The sequence below is a fragment of the Prunus dulcis genome, chromosome 4 (genome assembly GCF_902201215.1).
Source record: "Prunus dulcis chromosome 4, ALMONDv2, whole genome shotgun sequence".
Classification (NCBI taxonomy): domain Eukaryota; kingdom Viridiplantae; phylum Streptophyta; class Magnoliopsida; order Rosales; family Rosaceae; genus Prunus; species Prunus dulcis.
In genome coordinates this window covers 11,436,641-11,449,732 of record NC_047653.1, presented here as the reverse complement: position 1 = coordinate 11,449,732, position 13,092 = coordinate 11,436,641, and the positions used below count along the sequence as shown (strand labels likewise).

Below are 13,092 nucleotides of genomic sequence, written 5' to 3'. Positions count from 1 at the left end.
TGTTGATGCTCAAAAATGGTTCGGCACTTTTGAGCCCAACTTAGTGATAATGTATGATGGATGATAGGTGAAGGTAAGGACCTTCAGCATGTGTGTGAAGATTTAGGCAAGCGATAAATATACAGAAGACAAGATATACGTGGTTCACCCTTAATGAATGGGCTACTTCCACGGAGAAGTATATTCTCATTATTATAACAATGTGTATTTACATTTGTACATGGGGTTGGACCCAAATATAAAGGTAAGAAGGGAGAAGCCCTTGACTAAAGATCAAGTGCAACCCAACCATCCCTTCCTTAGTGGAGAGTGGTCTCCTTTTATAGATAAGGGGGAGTCTACACATCTTGTAATATTCCAATGTGGGACTCTTTGCCTTGCCTAGAGTTGCTTGGTGAGATATGGTATAAACAGAAGTCCCCTAAGTTCTCAAGTAAAGAGGTACTTTTTGGTTGAGGACTTGTAATTTTCAATGCACTGACTGGGCAACACCTTAGTCTTCTTCCAAGCAGTGTGGTGTGGATGGGGTGCCGAATGGCACTTTGACTTTTCCATCCTAGATTTTTGAATTTCCTAAAATTGCCGTTTGGTATCCCAGTGGCTTATGGCTTACGCAATAATCCTCATGCAAGGTGGCCTTGCCTTTACGAATATTTGGAAGCCATACAAAGCTGGAATGCGGAATGACATGATAACCTGTTGAATGGTGGTGTGTCGAAGACATTGCTGGTACCAAATGATGACGGGGTGCCGAAGGCATCGCTCTTGTCGAATGATGATGGGGTGCCGAAGGCATCGCTCTCGTCTAATGATGATTGGGTGCCAAAGGCATCGCTCTCATCGAAGGATGACGGGGTGCCGAAGGCATCGCTCTCGTCTAATGATGACGGAGTGCCGAAGGCATCGTGCCGAATGATGACGAGGTGCCGAAGGCATCACTCACGTCGAATGATAACGGGGGTGCCGAAGGCATCGCTCTCGTCGAATGATGACGGGGTGCCGAAGGCATCATGCTCGCCCAATGATAACGGAGTGCCGAAGGCATCGCTCTGGCCGAATGATGACGATGTGCCGAAGGCATTGCTTTCGCCGAATGATGACGGGGTGCCGAAGGCATCGCTCTCATCGAATGATGATGGGGTGCCGAAGGCATCGCTCGTGCCGAATGATGACGGGGTGCCGAAGGCATCATGCTCGCCCAATGATAACGGAGTGCCGAAGGCATCGCTCTCGCCGAATGATGACGGGGTGCCAAAGGCATCGCTCGTGCCGAATGATGACGAGGTGCCGAAGGCATCGCTCTCATCGAAAGATGACGGGGTACCGAAGGCATCGCTCTCGTCGAATGATGACGGGGTGCCGAAGGCATCATGCTCGCCCAATGATAACGGAGTGCCGAATGCATCGCTCTCGCCGAATGATGATGAGGTGCCGAAGGCATCGCTTTCGCCGAATGATGACGGGGTGCCAAAGGCATCGCTCTCGTCGAATGACGAAGCTTGTAGAACAGACTTACCAATGGTTATTGCCGATGGCTAATAATCTTTGGTTTATTCTTTTGTCGTATATGTCGACAATCTTTACCAATAATTATTGCCAATTGCTAATAATTTTGGGTTTTTTGTTGTGTTGGCATGAATGCCGAGTGCCACAGGTGGGCCTCCACTAGATTAGTGGTTACTACCGAAGATTTTAATAAGGCTTGTAGTGCTTATTTTGGATGAACCCATGCATGTGCCCCTTTTGATTTTGAAAGGTGGCTGGGGCCACTATTAACTCAATATGGCTCTGAGCAATGAAGCCCACAATTCGGCCGTGGGTAGATGATTTTGACTACCGATGGGGAACTCCAATTTTTGAGAATGTTGGGGTGCCGTTCGGCAAAGTGAGGCATGCAGATTTTTATAGAGCCATCCGTGTAAATAGGCTCTTCTTATAATTCCACCAGGGTGATACTTCTGTAAGAAGGGTTATTGTTTGGTAGTGGTCTGTCCGTGCCTCTTGGCCCAATGGTCTGGAATTGCCGAACAGTAATGCTTTCCAAGGAAGGTGCCGAACGGCAGTTCGCAGAAAGTCTGGGGCACCTTGTATCTTTCTTTTTTGTTTAATTGCCGTTTGGGTTGCCGTACAGCACCCGACCGGTACATGCTTATCCCTTTGAAGTGAACATGGTTCTGCGAGACATATTGGAGCTTCAACCATTTGGGGTGCCGTACAGCACAGAGGAGTAGGTAACGTGCTCTTCATCTAATCTCCATGTTTTGCCATTCGGACGGACCGTTCCCTAAAAGGCTTCTGACCAACATGGTGTTGCCGCGGAGCTTCGTGGTTGTTTGAGTACGGGTGGTGCCGAACGGCAGCTGGATTTGCTAATGATGATTTCATCCTTGACTTGGGTCTTTGGATGCCTTTTGGTTCCCTTTGAACGATTTCCCAAATTTTGAGAGGTATGACAGTAACATTCCCAAGTGATAAGTGTAGGATGAAAAAGATATGGTAGTAGTCGGAAGCTTCCAAACAACAAATAAAAAGGCCAAGTCCCCCAGTGGGTCGGTGAGGAAAGGCTACCGAACGGCATGGAGGTGGTGGTCTCTCAAGGCTCTCGAGTGCCTTGAGCAATCTCCAGATGGGTGTATCGTTTGGTATATTGGAATCCTTCTGAATCAGTAGTGTCATTCATGGTGGAACGGAGAATTTCGCAAGCTGGAAAGTCCTGGACTTGTCCTTGGTTGTGGGTACAGATGCCTTTGTCTGGAGTCTTCAAATATGAGATATCTTGAGAGAGCAAACTTTTATCATACGCTGAAAAGCATGAGACTTCTTTGCATAAATATTTTATTGAATTGCCGAACGGCAAGTGTTGAATTTTAATAAGATGTAATACTCGCTGAAAAGCATATAGGCAACAAAAATGGCTTTTGCTTATCTTAATTGGATAGCCTATTTGCCGTTATATTAATAAGGAGAAAGACTATGCTTATCTTATTGTTCGGCAATATGTTGCTGTTTGGCAGCCTTGGCTTGCCAGGTGCCAAAAGGTAAGGGTTTGTAGAAGAGCTAGGTCCTTTATATTTTTCCTCTTCTGCCACACTGCAAGGCTTCATCTTCTACATGTTATTGCCTTAGTATTCATGATTGTTCCAGCAAGGTATTGCCGAACGGCAACTTAGGTGATGCTGATTGTAGGGGTGCCGAAGGGCACTGAATAAGGGGAGAATGACAGAAGTTTTTTGTGTCGATTTCCCACAGACGGCGCCAAACTGTTGATGCTCAAAAATGGTTCGGCACTTTTGAGCCCAACTTAGTGATAATGTATGATGGATGATAGGTGAAGGTGAGGACCTTCAGCATGTGTGTGAAGATTTAGGCAAGCGATAAATATACAGAAGACAAGATATACGTGGTTCACCCTTAATGAATGGGCTACGTCTACGGAGAAGTATATTCTCATTATTATAACAATGTGTATTTACATTTGTACATGGGGTTGGACCCAAATATAAAGGTAAGAAGGGAGAAGCCCTTGACTAAAGATCAAGTGCAACCCAACCATCCCTCTCCTTAGTGGAGAGTGGTCTCCTTTTATAGATGAGGGGGAGTCTACACATCTTGTAATATTCCAATGTGGGACTCTTTGCCTTGCCTAGAGTTGCTTGGTGAGATATGGTATAAACAAGATTCACCTGCCCCACACAGATATTGTAGTTGTTAGCCCTCATGTTAAAATCCAAATCCCTCTTAGAATTTTGTTTAAAATTTGGTACGATGGTAAAGATGATGTCATGAGATATTGTTACAAGTTTATCCAAATTATAACACGTATGTTTATTAAAATCAAAACTGTAAATTCTAAATGATGAATCTTAAACCTATCACAAGTGTTATAAATTGTGTGAATTTGAGAATAGAAGTGTACAAAGAGTACACAAATCATACTATAGGTCTTTAGTTTTGTGTATTCTATTTACTGTTTATACAATAGAAGTGTACATGGAGTACACAAATCGTATGCAAAAAGTACGTACGTGACTTTCTTTTTTTTCTTTTTCCAAACAGGACATTTGATCCTGTAGTGTATGGAGATTACCCCGCTGAAATGCGCCATTGCCATGGCTTGGAGTTACCAAGGTTTTCCGCCAAAGAGAAACAGCTTTTGAGAGGAAGCATAGATTTTATCGGTGTCAACCACTATTCAACTCTATATGTCAAGGACTGTATTCACTCTCCTTGCCCCTCTGGGGGTGACCGTCCCATCATGGGATTTCTAAACACAACTGGGTATCGAGATGGGGTTCCAATTGGAGAACCGGTATATAAAACATACTACATTGTTATATCGTAAAACAGTATGACATAATATGTTGTCAGACTATCAACTTATACGATCTATAGTTTAGATTGATAGTCTGAGAACATGATCTTCTTTGTTGCCTAATTGGTTTTTGGTTTCCTTTCTATATTAGCTAACAAGGTCATCAACTCGTGTGTTGTCTTTCACATACAGACTGGACTGGCTGATTTCTTTGTTGTTCCAAGAGGCATGGAGAAGATCATTGACTATGTTAAGCAAAGATACAATAACATGCCCATGTTTGTGACTGAAAATGGTTAGTGGATGGCACAACTTGTTCATTTCATTGATTGTAAACAGATTCATATATCGAACAATTTTTTTTTGTTTCAACTATGTGGCAGGATGCACTTTACAAACACAAGAGAATGAACTAGAAGACAGGGATCGGATCAACTTTCACAGATCTTACCTTGCCTCTTTAGCCAGAGCAATAAGGTTTTTGAAAAACAATTAATTTGAGTCTCTTCGATATTCCTCAAAGCAATGATATATATAATATAAACGTGGAATATTAATTTTCTGATTTTAATTGACAGAAGTGGTGCTGATGTACGTGGATACTTCGTTTGGTCCCTGATGGATAATTTTGAATGGCTCAATGGATACACCAAAAGATTTGGCTTATATTATGTTGATCGGGAAACACTTGAGCGAACTCCAAAGCTTTCTGCAGGATGGTTTGCTAGTTTCCTCAGTTGATAACCAAAATAAAGTAATTAGCCAAATGGAACCTGAAGTTGCTGAAATGTAGTTTATATCACACATTCACTTCCATTTTGTTGCATGTTTCTCTCTTTTATTTGGAGGCATATATGGATATTGAAATTTCTATCTTATGTCCAAAGTTATGATTCATGATGAGTTTTCGGTTTTTTTGTTTTTGTTTTTTTTTTAAATTCAACAATTGTTGATGTCCATCACAACAAAAAATAAATGTCACAAGACCACATCGTTCTATCATGGCCATTATGTTTCTTTAGTTTATTTTGGGTTAATTTCAATTTAATACTCTAGACTTGTGCTAAAATATGATACGGATGCACTATCTTCCTATTTTAAGGTTTAGGTTCTTAAGGTTCAATCAATCACACGTTTTTTTGGGTCATATCAATCACACGTTTCTGCTAACAAATAATGAAGTCTTCTTGATCCATCAAACACAAAATATCTTTTTTTGGAAGAGAATGATGATGAGAGTGATGGCTATCACAATAACGATGAGGAGGACGAGGATGATGTGTAAGCATTATAAGGTCACACACTCGTTGTACTTGGCTGGGACTCCGAGACAGATACCAAAATCAATTCGAACAAGTATTATGAAGCTTATACATATGTGATTAAGATATTCTATTTAAGCATTGAAGTCCTAATATAATTAAAAAAGTTGGACATAGTGATCCGATTACTTGGTGATTAGGTTGAATTCTAATAGGATTGTAATGGGAGAGTCCTATTAGAATTACACCAACTAAAGCTCATTATAAATAGGATAGGTCTGTGCCTCTGTCAAGCACTGAATCACAAAAGTTCTTGAGCCCCATTGAGATAGAGTGATATACATAGCTTGTTAAAGAGGTGGAAGACTTGTCTACTGGAACAATGGTTTCTTCTGCAGGTATTTTGTGTATTATTTGTATGTCTGCTAAGATGTTGTAAGACTAACATGTGGTATCAGAGCCAGGTTTTGTCATACTTGTAATACCTATAAAGGCAGCAGCGTTTGCTAGAGGATAAACCAAATTCTGCAGTTTTTTGTTGTAAATTTAAAGATTACTTTTATGATTGGTTTACAAACCATTATGTAGGAAATTATACAGTCAATCCAAATAGTTCCTAAAGGATATCATAATCAAATAAAATAGCCAAAGCAATTTTTGTTGGTTATGATATATCAATTGAACAAAAGAAAAGGATTGAGTTAGTAACACATATTGAGATATAGAGAACAGTTTTGCCAAAGCAAAGATGTTCTATATGTTTTGGTATGTGTTAGCATAAAATAGTGCATGGCTTAGGAAAACTGTTCGAAAATTTTCTACTCAAAAGTACAAAAGTCTCAATGAAAGTCAGTTAGCATGTATCTGTATATTGGTTTTATGATCAAGTATTGCATATTAGAAATTCAAAACAAATGAATCCTAATATGTTTCCAGTTTTGGGGAAAAGATAATTTACTCTAGCATGTCCTATTCTGCAGCTTTGAACCTATCCTTTGTGAGTCACCACGCAATTGTTCCATTGACTGGGACAAACTACAAGAAGTGGTAAGAGGATGTGGATATAGTCCTGGGAATTATGGATATGGATCTGGCCCTTAGAGAAGATGAACCAGCAAGACCAGCAGATGGAGCAAGTGCTACTTAGAGATCAAAGTATGAAAAATGGCAAAAGGGAAATAGGGTTGAACTGATGATCATCAAAAGATCTATGACTGATCCTGTTCGAGGAGGTGTTCCTGATCTCAAGGATGCAAAAGCTTATTTGGCTGTAGTGGAAGAGAGGTTCCAACGATCTGAGAAAGCATAAACTAGTGTGCTTATGTGTGAACTGACAACAATGAGGTATGATAGGGCTGGAAGGGTCAGGGAATACATTATGAAATTAATTGAAATCTCCAGAAAACTGAAGGAACTAAAGGTATCTTTGTCTGATGTTTTTCTTGTGCATACCACTCTCAATTCATTGCCTGCTGAATTCACTACACTTAAATCAAGTTATAATGCTCAATGAAAGAAGTGGAATTTGAATGAACTCATAGCAATATGTCTTCAAGAAGAAGATAGGATCAGAAAGGAAAAAGTGGATCTCACAGTTAACATGATAACTAAAATCAACTCTCCAAAATCCTACCTAAATGGGTCTGCTAAAAAGGAGCCAGTCAAGAATGCTCACTTCCCCAAAAAGACCAATGACTTTAAGGCTAACAAAACATCCAACTATAAGTGTTTCTTCTGTAAAAGGCCAAGGCACATGAAGAAAGCTTGTCATAAATACAAGCGATGGTTAGAGAAACAAGAAGCTAAAGGTAATCTCCAGTCTTTTGTCTGTTTTGAGTCTAATCTAGTTGACGTTCCTTCTAATTCCTGGTTACTTGATACTAGTTGTTCTGTCCATGTCACAAATACTTTGCAGGGCTTTCTAAGAAAGAGAACTCCAAATAGGAATGAGGTCAATGTCTTCGTAAGGGATGGAACAAAGGTTGAAGTCAAAGCAGTAGGAGTCGTCAATCTTCAGCTAGGAAGATCGAGTCATTGTCTAGAGCTAGATGATATAGTCTATGTACTTTCCATGAGAAGGAATCTTATTTCAATTTCTAAGTTAGTTTTGTCAAATTATTCTTTTCAATTCAATAAAGAGGGCTTCAGTTTGTTTCATAATTTAAGTCTAGTTGCAAAAGGCCCAGTTGAATGTGGTTTATTTCACTCAAATTCCATTCCATATGCTCTAAACACTGAAATCATTCCAAATCCAACTCAATCTGTTAGGCATGGGCATCATAGGTTAGGTCATATCTCTAAAGATAGAATCCAACGCCTAGTTAAAGACCAAGTCCTACCACCAGTAGACTTCTCTGATATAGATGTCTGTGTCAATCATATTAAAGGGAAATTAACTAAAGGAAGAAAGAAAGGCTCAAACAGAAGTGGTCAACTCTTAGAAACCCATTTCCCATGCAAACTCTAGAAGGCCACAGATACTTCATAACCTTCATAGATGACTACTCTAGGTACGGCTACTTGTTTCTCATTACAGAAAAATCTAGTGCTTTAGAAGCTTTTAAAAATTTTTAAAACAGAAGTTGAAGGACAATTGGAACTAAAGATAAAAGTTGTTAGGTATGATAAGGGAGGAGAATATTATGGAAAATTTGATCAAACTGGCAGACACCCTGGACCTTTTGCTAAGTATTAGCAGGAATGTGGAATTGTTGCACAACACACCAATCCATGAACTCCAGAGCAGAACGGTGTAGCTGAAAGAAGAAATAGAACACTCAAGGACATGGTGAGGAGCATGATCTACAATTCACAACTACCTAATTACCTATGAGGCGAGGCAATAGGGATAGCAAACTACATCCTAAACCATGTACCAAGTAAGGTAGTATCAAATACCCCATTTGAGCTATGGACTAATAGAAAGCCGAGCCTCAACCATTTGCACATATGAGGGTGCAAGGCAGAAGCAAAAGTCTGCAATCCACAAGAGAAGAAATTGGATCCAAGACCATAAGTTGTTTTTTTGTAGGTTATCCAGAGAAGACAAAGGGGTACAGATTTTACTGTCCCAATCATACAACAAGGCTTGTGGAAATAGGTAGGACAGTTTTTCTAGAAAATGTCCATGAAGAAAGAAAGGCCACAGATTTCGTTTTTGAAAAGCTGGGTGAAATTGCAATTGAGCCAGCAAAGCAAAGTGTGCAAGTTCCACATATAAGTGAAATACAAGGAGAAGATATGGAACCTGAACAAGAACACGGGAATGAAATCCAAGTCCAGGAAACTCAAGATGTGAACAATGAAGTAGTTCAGCCACAAGAAGCACCAGCCCCACAGAGAAGATATAACAGAAATAGAAGACCAGCAATATCCCAAGATTATGTAGTGTATTTACAAGAATCAGAGTTTATGGCATCAGATTTTGAAGATCTTTTATCTTTCAATGAAGCAATTAATAGTCCAAAGGTATTGAAATAGAGAGAAGCAATGAAAGTGAATTAGATTCAATGAAAAACAATCAGGTGTGGGATTTAGTGGAGCTGCCAAAAGGAGTGAAGCCAATAGGGTGTAAATGGGTGTTCAAAACCAAGAAAGACTCAATGGGCAACATAGAAAGATTGAAGGCCAGATTAGTTGCAAAGGGTTTTACTCAAAAAGAAGGAATAGATTACAGTGAAACTTTTACCCCAGTTTCAACTAAAGATGCATTTCGCATTATCATGGCTCTTACTGCACAATATGACCTGTTTTTACATCAAATAGTTGTAAAGACAGCCTCTTTAAATGGGAGACAGGATGAAGAAGTATATATGGTGCAACCTGCGGGTTTTATGAAGGGTGGAGGAGAGCATTTGGTCTGCAAACTCAAAAAGTCCAATTATGGACTGAAGCAGGCATCAAGGCAATGGTACTTGAGGTTTGATGAAGTTGTAAGCTCACAAGGCTTCACAGAGAATCTAGTGGATGAGTTTATTTATCTAAAATTTAGTGGGAGCAATTTCATCTTCTTAGTACTTTATGTCGATGGTGTTTTACTGGCCACTAACAATTTGTCTATGCTTGCTGACACAAAGTTTTTCCTGTCATCACATTTCGAGATGAAAGATATGGGGGAGGCGTCTTATGTGCTAGGAGTGGAGATACACAGAGACAGAAGTCGAGGTATGCTTGGCTTATCAAAGAAGGGATACATAGAAAATGCTTAAAAGATTTAATATGTTATCTTGTGCATCTGGAGAAGTTCCTATTACAAAAGGAGACAAATTAAGTAGAGCTCAGAGTCCTCAAAATGAGTTGGAGAAAAAAGAGATGAAGATATCAGACCCTATGCATCTTTAGTGGGCAGCTTAATGTATGCTCAAGTATGCACAAGATCAGACATTGCCTTTGCAATTAGTGTGTTAGGCAGATTTCAAGCAAATCCAGGGAATGCACATTGGATGGCAGCCAAGAAAGTCAAGACATATTTGCAAAGGACCAAGAGTTTTGTGCTGGTTTATCAAAGACAAGAAAGCTTGGAGTTAGTAGGATATTGTGATTCTGATTTTACAGGTTGTCTAGATGATTTAAAGTCTACATCAGCATTTGTTTTCTTGTTAGCAGGAGGAGCTGTTTCATGGAAAAGTTCAAAGCACAGCACTGTGGCTGCTTCAACGATGCAGGCTGAGTTTGTTGCTTGTTATGAGGCCACCATCCAAGCATATTCTTGGTTGAAGAACTTTATAACAGGTTTGTGTGTGCTGGATTCGATTGCTAGACCTGTGCAAATTTTCTGTGATAATAGTGCAATAGTATTTTATTCTAGAAACAACAAGAGGTCAGCTGTGTTGACGTGAGTCTCCTAATTAATCAAGGAGATTCACTTCCTTGATTAATTAAGGGATTTACTTTCCTATTTTTTTTTATTTATATAAGTGATAAATCATTGTACAATTAGGAGATACTTTCCTAATTCTTCACTATATCTAATTCCTTGTAAAACCTTCATATGTAAACTCCTATATATATATATCTCATTATGGAGAAGAATAAAGAATAACCCAAAGTATTCAAACCATATTCATATTTTAGCATGGTATAAGAGCCAGGTTCTCTTGTGACCTGTGCTTGCGTTCTTCTTGCAATTTAAGTGCTCTCATCACCTCATCTTCAGGGGGGGAGGGGGGGGGAGTGAAATAGATATGTTTCTCTTTCTCATGAAGATATTGCCTATTTCTTGACTCCGACGAGCCCATCTCTTCAGGGGGAGAAGGGGAGTGAAGAGAAGTTGTCTCTAAACCCTTATCTCAAATTTCCCATATTCAAATCCAAAACCCTAAATCAAATTCCTCATATTTTTTCCCATATTCAAATCCAAAACTCTAAATCAAATGCCTCATATTTTTTCCGTTGATGTCTCTAAACCCTTATCTCAAATTTCCCATATTCAAATCCAAAACCATAAATCAAATTCCTCATAATTTTCCCCAAATCCAAATCCATCAAATCTAAAGTCCTCAAATCCTCTTATCAAAATCCCTAAACACATACCCTCAAATCTTATACACATACCTCTTAAATCCAATTCCTACATCAAATTCATACATCAAATTCCTCACCTCAAATTCCTCACCTGCTCATATCATATCTTACTTCCGCTGCGATGTCAAGAACTCATATGATTCTCCATCTTATTGCAGACTCACAGAAGCATGCAGTGAACCTAGACTCCTTCTTCTATCACCACCACCAAAGGTTCTACTCTTCATACGTCCTCCAAGATCAGATATTGCATATGTTGTGAGTGCGGAAGAGTATTTTATGACTCACTTACCAAATTGGACATTCGGGACATATATGCACCAACTTGAGAAGGAGTGTTGACGTGAGTCTCCTAATTAATCAAGGAGATTTACTTCCTTGATTAATTAAGGGATTTACTTTCCTATTTTTTATATAAGTGATAAATCATTGTACAATTAGGAGATAATTTCCAAATTCTTTACTATATCTAATTCCTTGTAAAACCTTCATATGGAAACTCCTATATATACCTCTTTATGGAGAAGAATAAAGAATAACCCAAAGTATTCAAACCATATTCATATTTTGGCTAGTTTCGATGATGCAAAATTGTGAGAGTAAATTTTGCAGATCATTTTCAGTTATTAGATATGCATTGAGGTAGAATTTTTATGTTTTGATTTTGCTTAACTATTGAAGTTTCATATTTGGTTGATACAGTTTCTCATTATACCTCAGTTAAGTATTATTTGTCTTCATGATTTATTTTCATGAATTAAAGTTTGAATGCAACCATATAGAGCTTCGTTTTAGAAGCATTAAGTGGACTTGGTGTATCTATATACATGCAGTTCACATATAAAGAGCATATAGAGTATAAAAGCTTGAGCCAAAGCATGACAACTTCATTGGGGTTTTATAACAAACACTATATGTAATTTACCTTCTTTTGAAACATATACATCTCGTGAGATTGATGTATTCTACTTAGAACACAACTAACTTGGTTAACTCCAAATTTATGGTAGAAAGATGGGGATTGTTGCTTAAGAAGTCTTGTTCTTGCAAATATGGGCTTAGCCAAGTTGGTAAGAGCGGATGTGCTCCCCACTCTGCACCCGAGTTCAAATCTTCCTCCCCATAGTTTATATCGCTTGTATAAAAAAGAAGTCTTATTCTTTGTTTATTATTATGTTTTGGATTTAGAATTCTAGTTCCTTATAATATTACACTTTGCTTCTTTTATTTCGGCTGGCTATATTGTTTCTATTGACTTGGCTAACTTATTAAATGGTTGAATCGTTTACTCTAACATGGTGAAAGTTATAGATCAAATCAAAGTGATATTTTCTGTTGATAGCTAAGAAGGCCAAAAGGCCCGAAAAGAAAAGCTCAAATCCAAGATGCCCCCGTTCCTAGAACCTTGAATATAGGGGGAGATGGGAATCGAAGATATGTAGTAACCCAAAGTGAAATTTCACTCACATTTACCATGATATTACGTAATTATTTACTGTGTAAGAGGATCTTACTTATATACTCACAATTACCAAATATTAGCTTTCATAGTCAATATATTGTAGGATGTTACATGGGCCATATAGATATCCCTTTTCGGACTGAAGACCCTACATATGAGATTGCCTGATTTCATATATATAACATCGAGCTAACTGATTAGTAAGTAAATAATTAATAATAATTTATTTTAATAAAATATAAATAAAAATCACCTATTCATGTACCATAAACACCACCACTTTTTCTTACTCATAAATTAACTACTTCGCTCACACATGCATAGCATGTGTAAGGTCTTTGCTTACTTGCATAACATGCATAAAATGAAAAAGATGGCATGGTCTCTTTAGTTTGCTATTTACCCAAAAAAAAGCATTTAGAATGGGTGAGCAGTCTTTACTTTCCTCATCCTCTAGATCTGTTAGAAAATTATAATATTTATATTTAATTTTTTAATAATTTAATGGAAATTAAATTGTGGAACTCGTGACT

General features: G+C 38.5%; 3 protein-coding genes across 3 annotated transcripts in view; 2 read left to right on the top strand and 1 right to left on the bottom strand.

Annotated features, from left to right (window-relative positions):
* LOC117625366 (ABC transporter G family member 9-like) overlaps nt 1-292 on the bottom strand; it is a 1,705-nt gene extending 1,413 nt beyond the window's left edge. Inside the window, exon 1 of the mRNA XM_034356932.1 lies at nt 213-292. Coding sequence (XP_034212823.1) covers nt 213-292 — 80 coding nt within the window. The remainder of the gene's footprint in view (nt 1-212) is intronic.
* A 68-nt stretch (nt 293-360) lies between these two features.
* On the top strand, nt 361-1,539 carry LOC117625365 (collagen alpha-1(IV) chain-like). The gene is made up of 2 exons (XM_034356931.1): nt 361-441; nt 721-1,539. Exons 1-2 carry the CDS (start codon nt 361-363, stop codon nt 1,537-1,539), a joined length of 900 nt encoding a protein of 299 aa, XP_034212822.1.
* A 2,557-nt stretch (nt 1,540-4,096) lies between these two features.
* On the top strand, nt 4,097-5,150 carry LOC117626554 (beta-glucosidase 18-like). Its single transcript, XM_034358290.1, has 4 exons — nt 4,097-4,309; nt 4,505-4,607; nt 4,696-4,789; nt 4,891-5,150. Exons 1-4 carry the CDS (start codon nt 4,097-4,099, stop codon nt 5,051-5,053), a joined length of 573 nt encoding a protein of 190 aa, XP_034214181.1. The 3' UTR covers nt 5,054-5,150.
* Nucleotides 5,151-13,092: the final 7,942 nt, after the last annotated feature.

Coding starts and splice junctions, on each gene's coding strand:
- LOC117625365 (XM_034356931.1), top strand. CDS start 361: ATGTGGGACTCTTTGCCTTGCCTAGAGTTGCTTGGTGAGATATGGTAT. Junction 442..720: donor CTAAGTTCTCAAGTAAAGAG/GTACTTTTTGGT, acceptor GGTGTGTCGAAG/ACATTGCTGGTACCAAATGA.
- LOC117626554 (XM_034358290.1), top strand. CDS start 4,097: ATGCGCCATTGCCATGGCTTGGAGTTACCAAGGTTTTCCGCCAAAGAG. Junction 4,608..4,695: donor CATGTTTGTGACTGAAAATG/GTTAGTGGATGG, acceptor ACTATGTGGCAG/GATGCACTTTACAAACACAA. Junction 4,790..4,890: donor TCTTTAGCCAGAGCAATAAG/GTTTTTGAAAAA, acceptor TTTAATTGACAG/AAGTGGTGCTGATGTACGTG.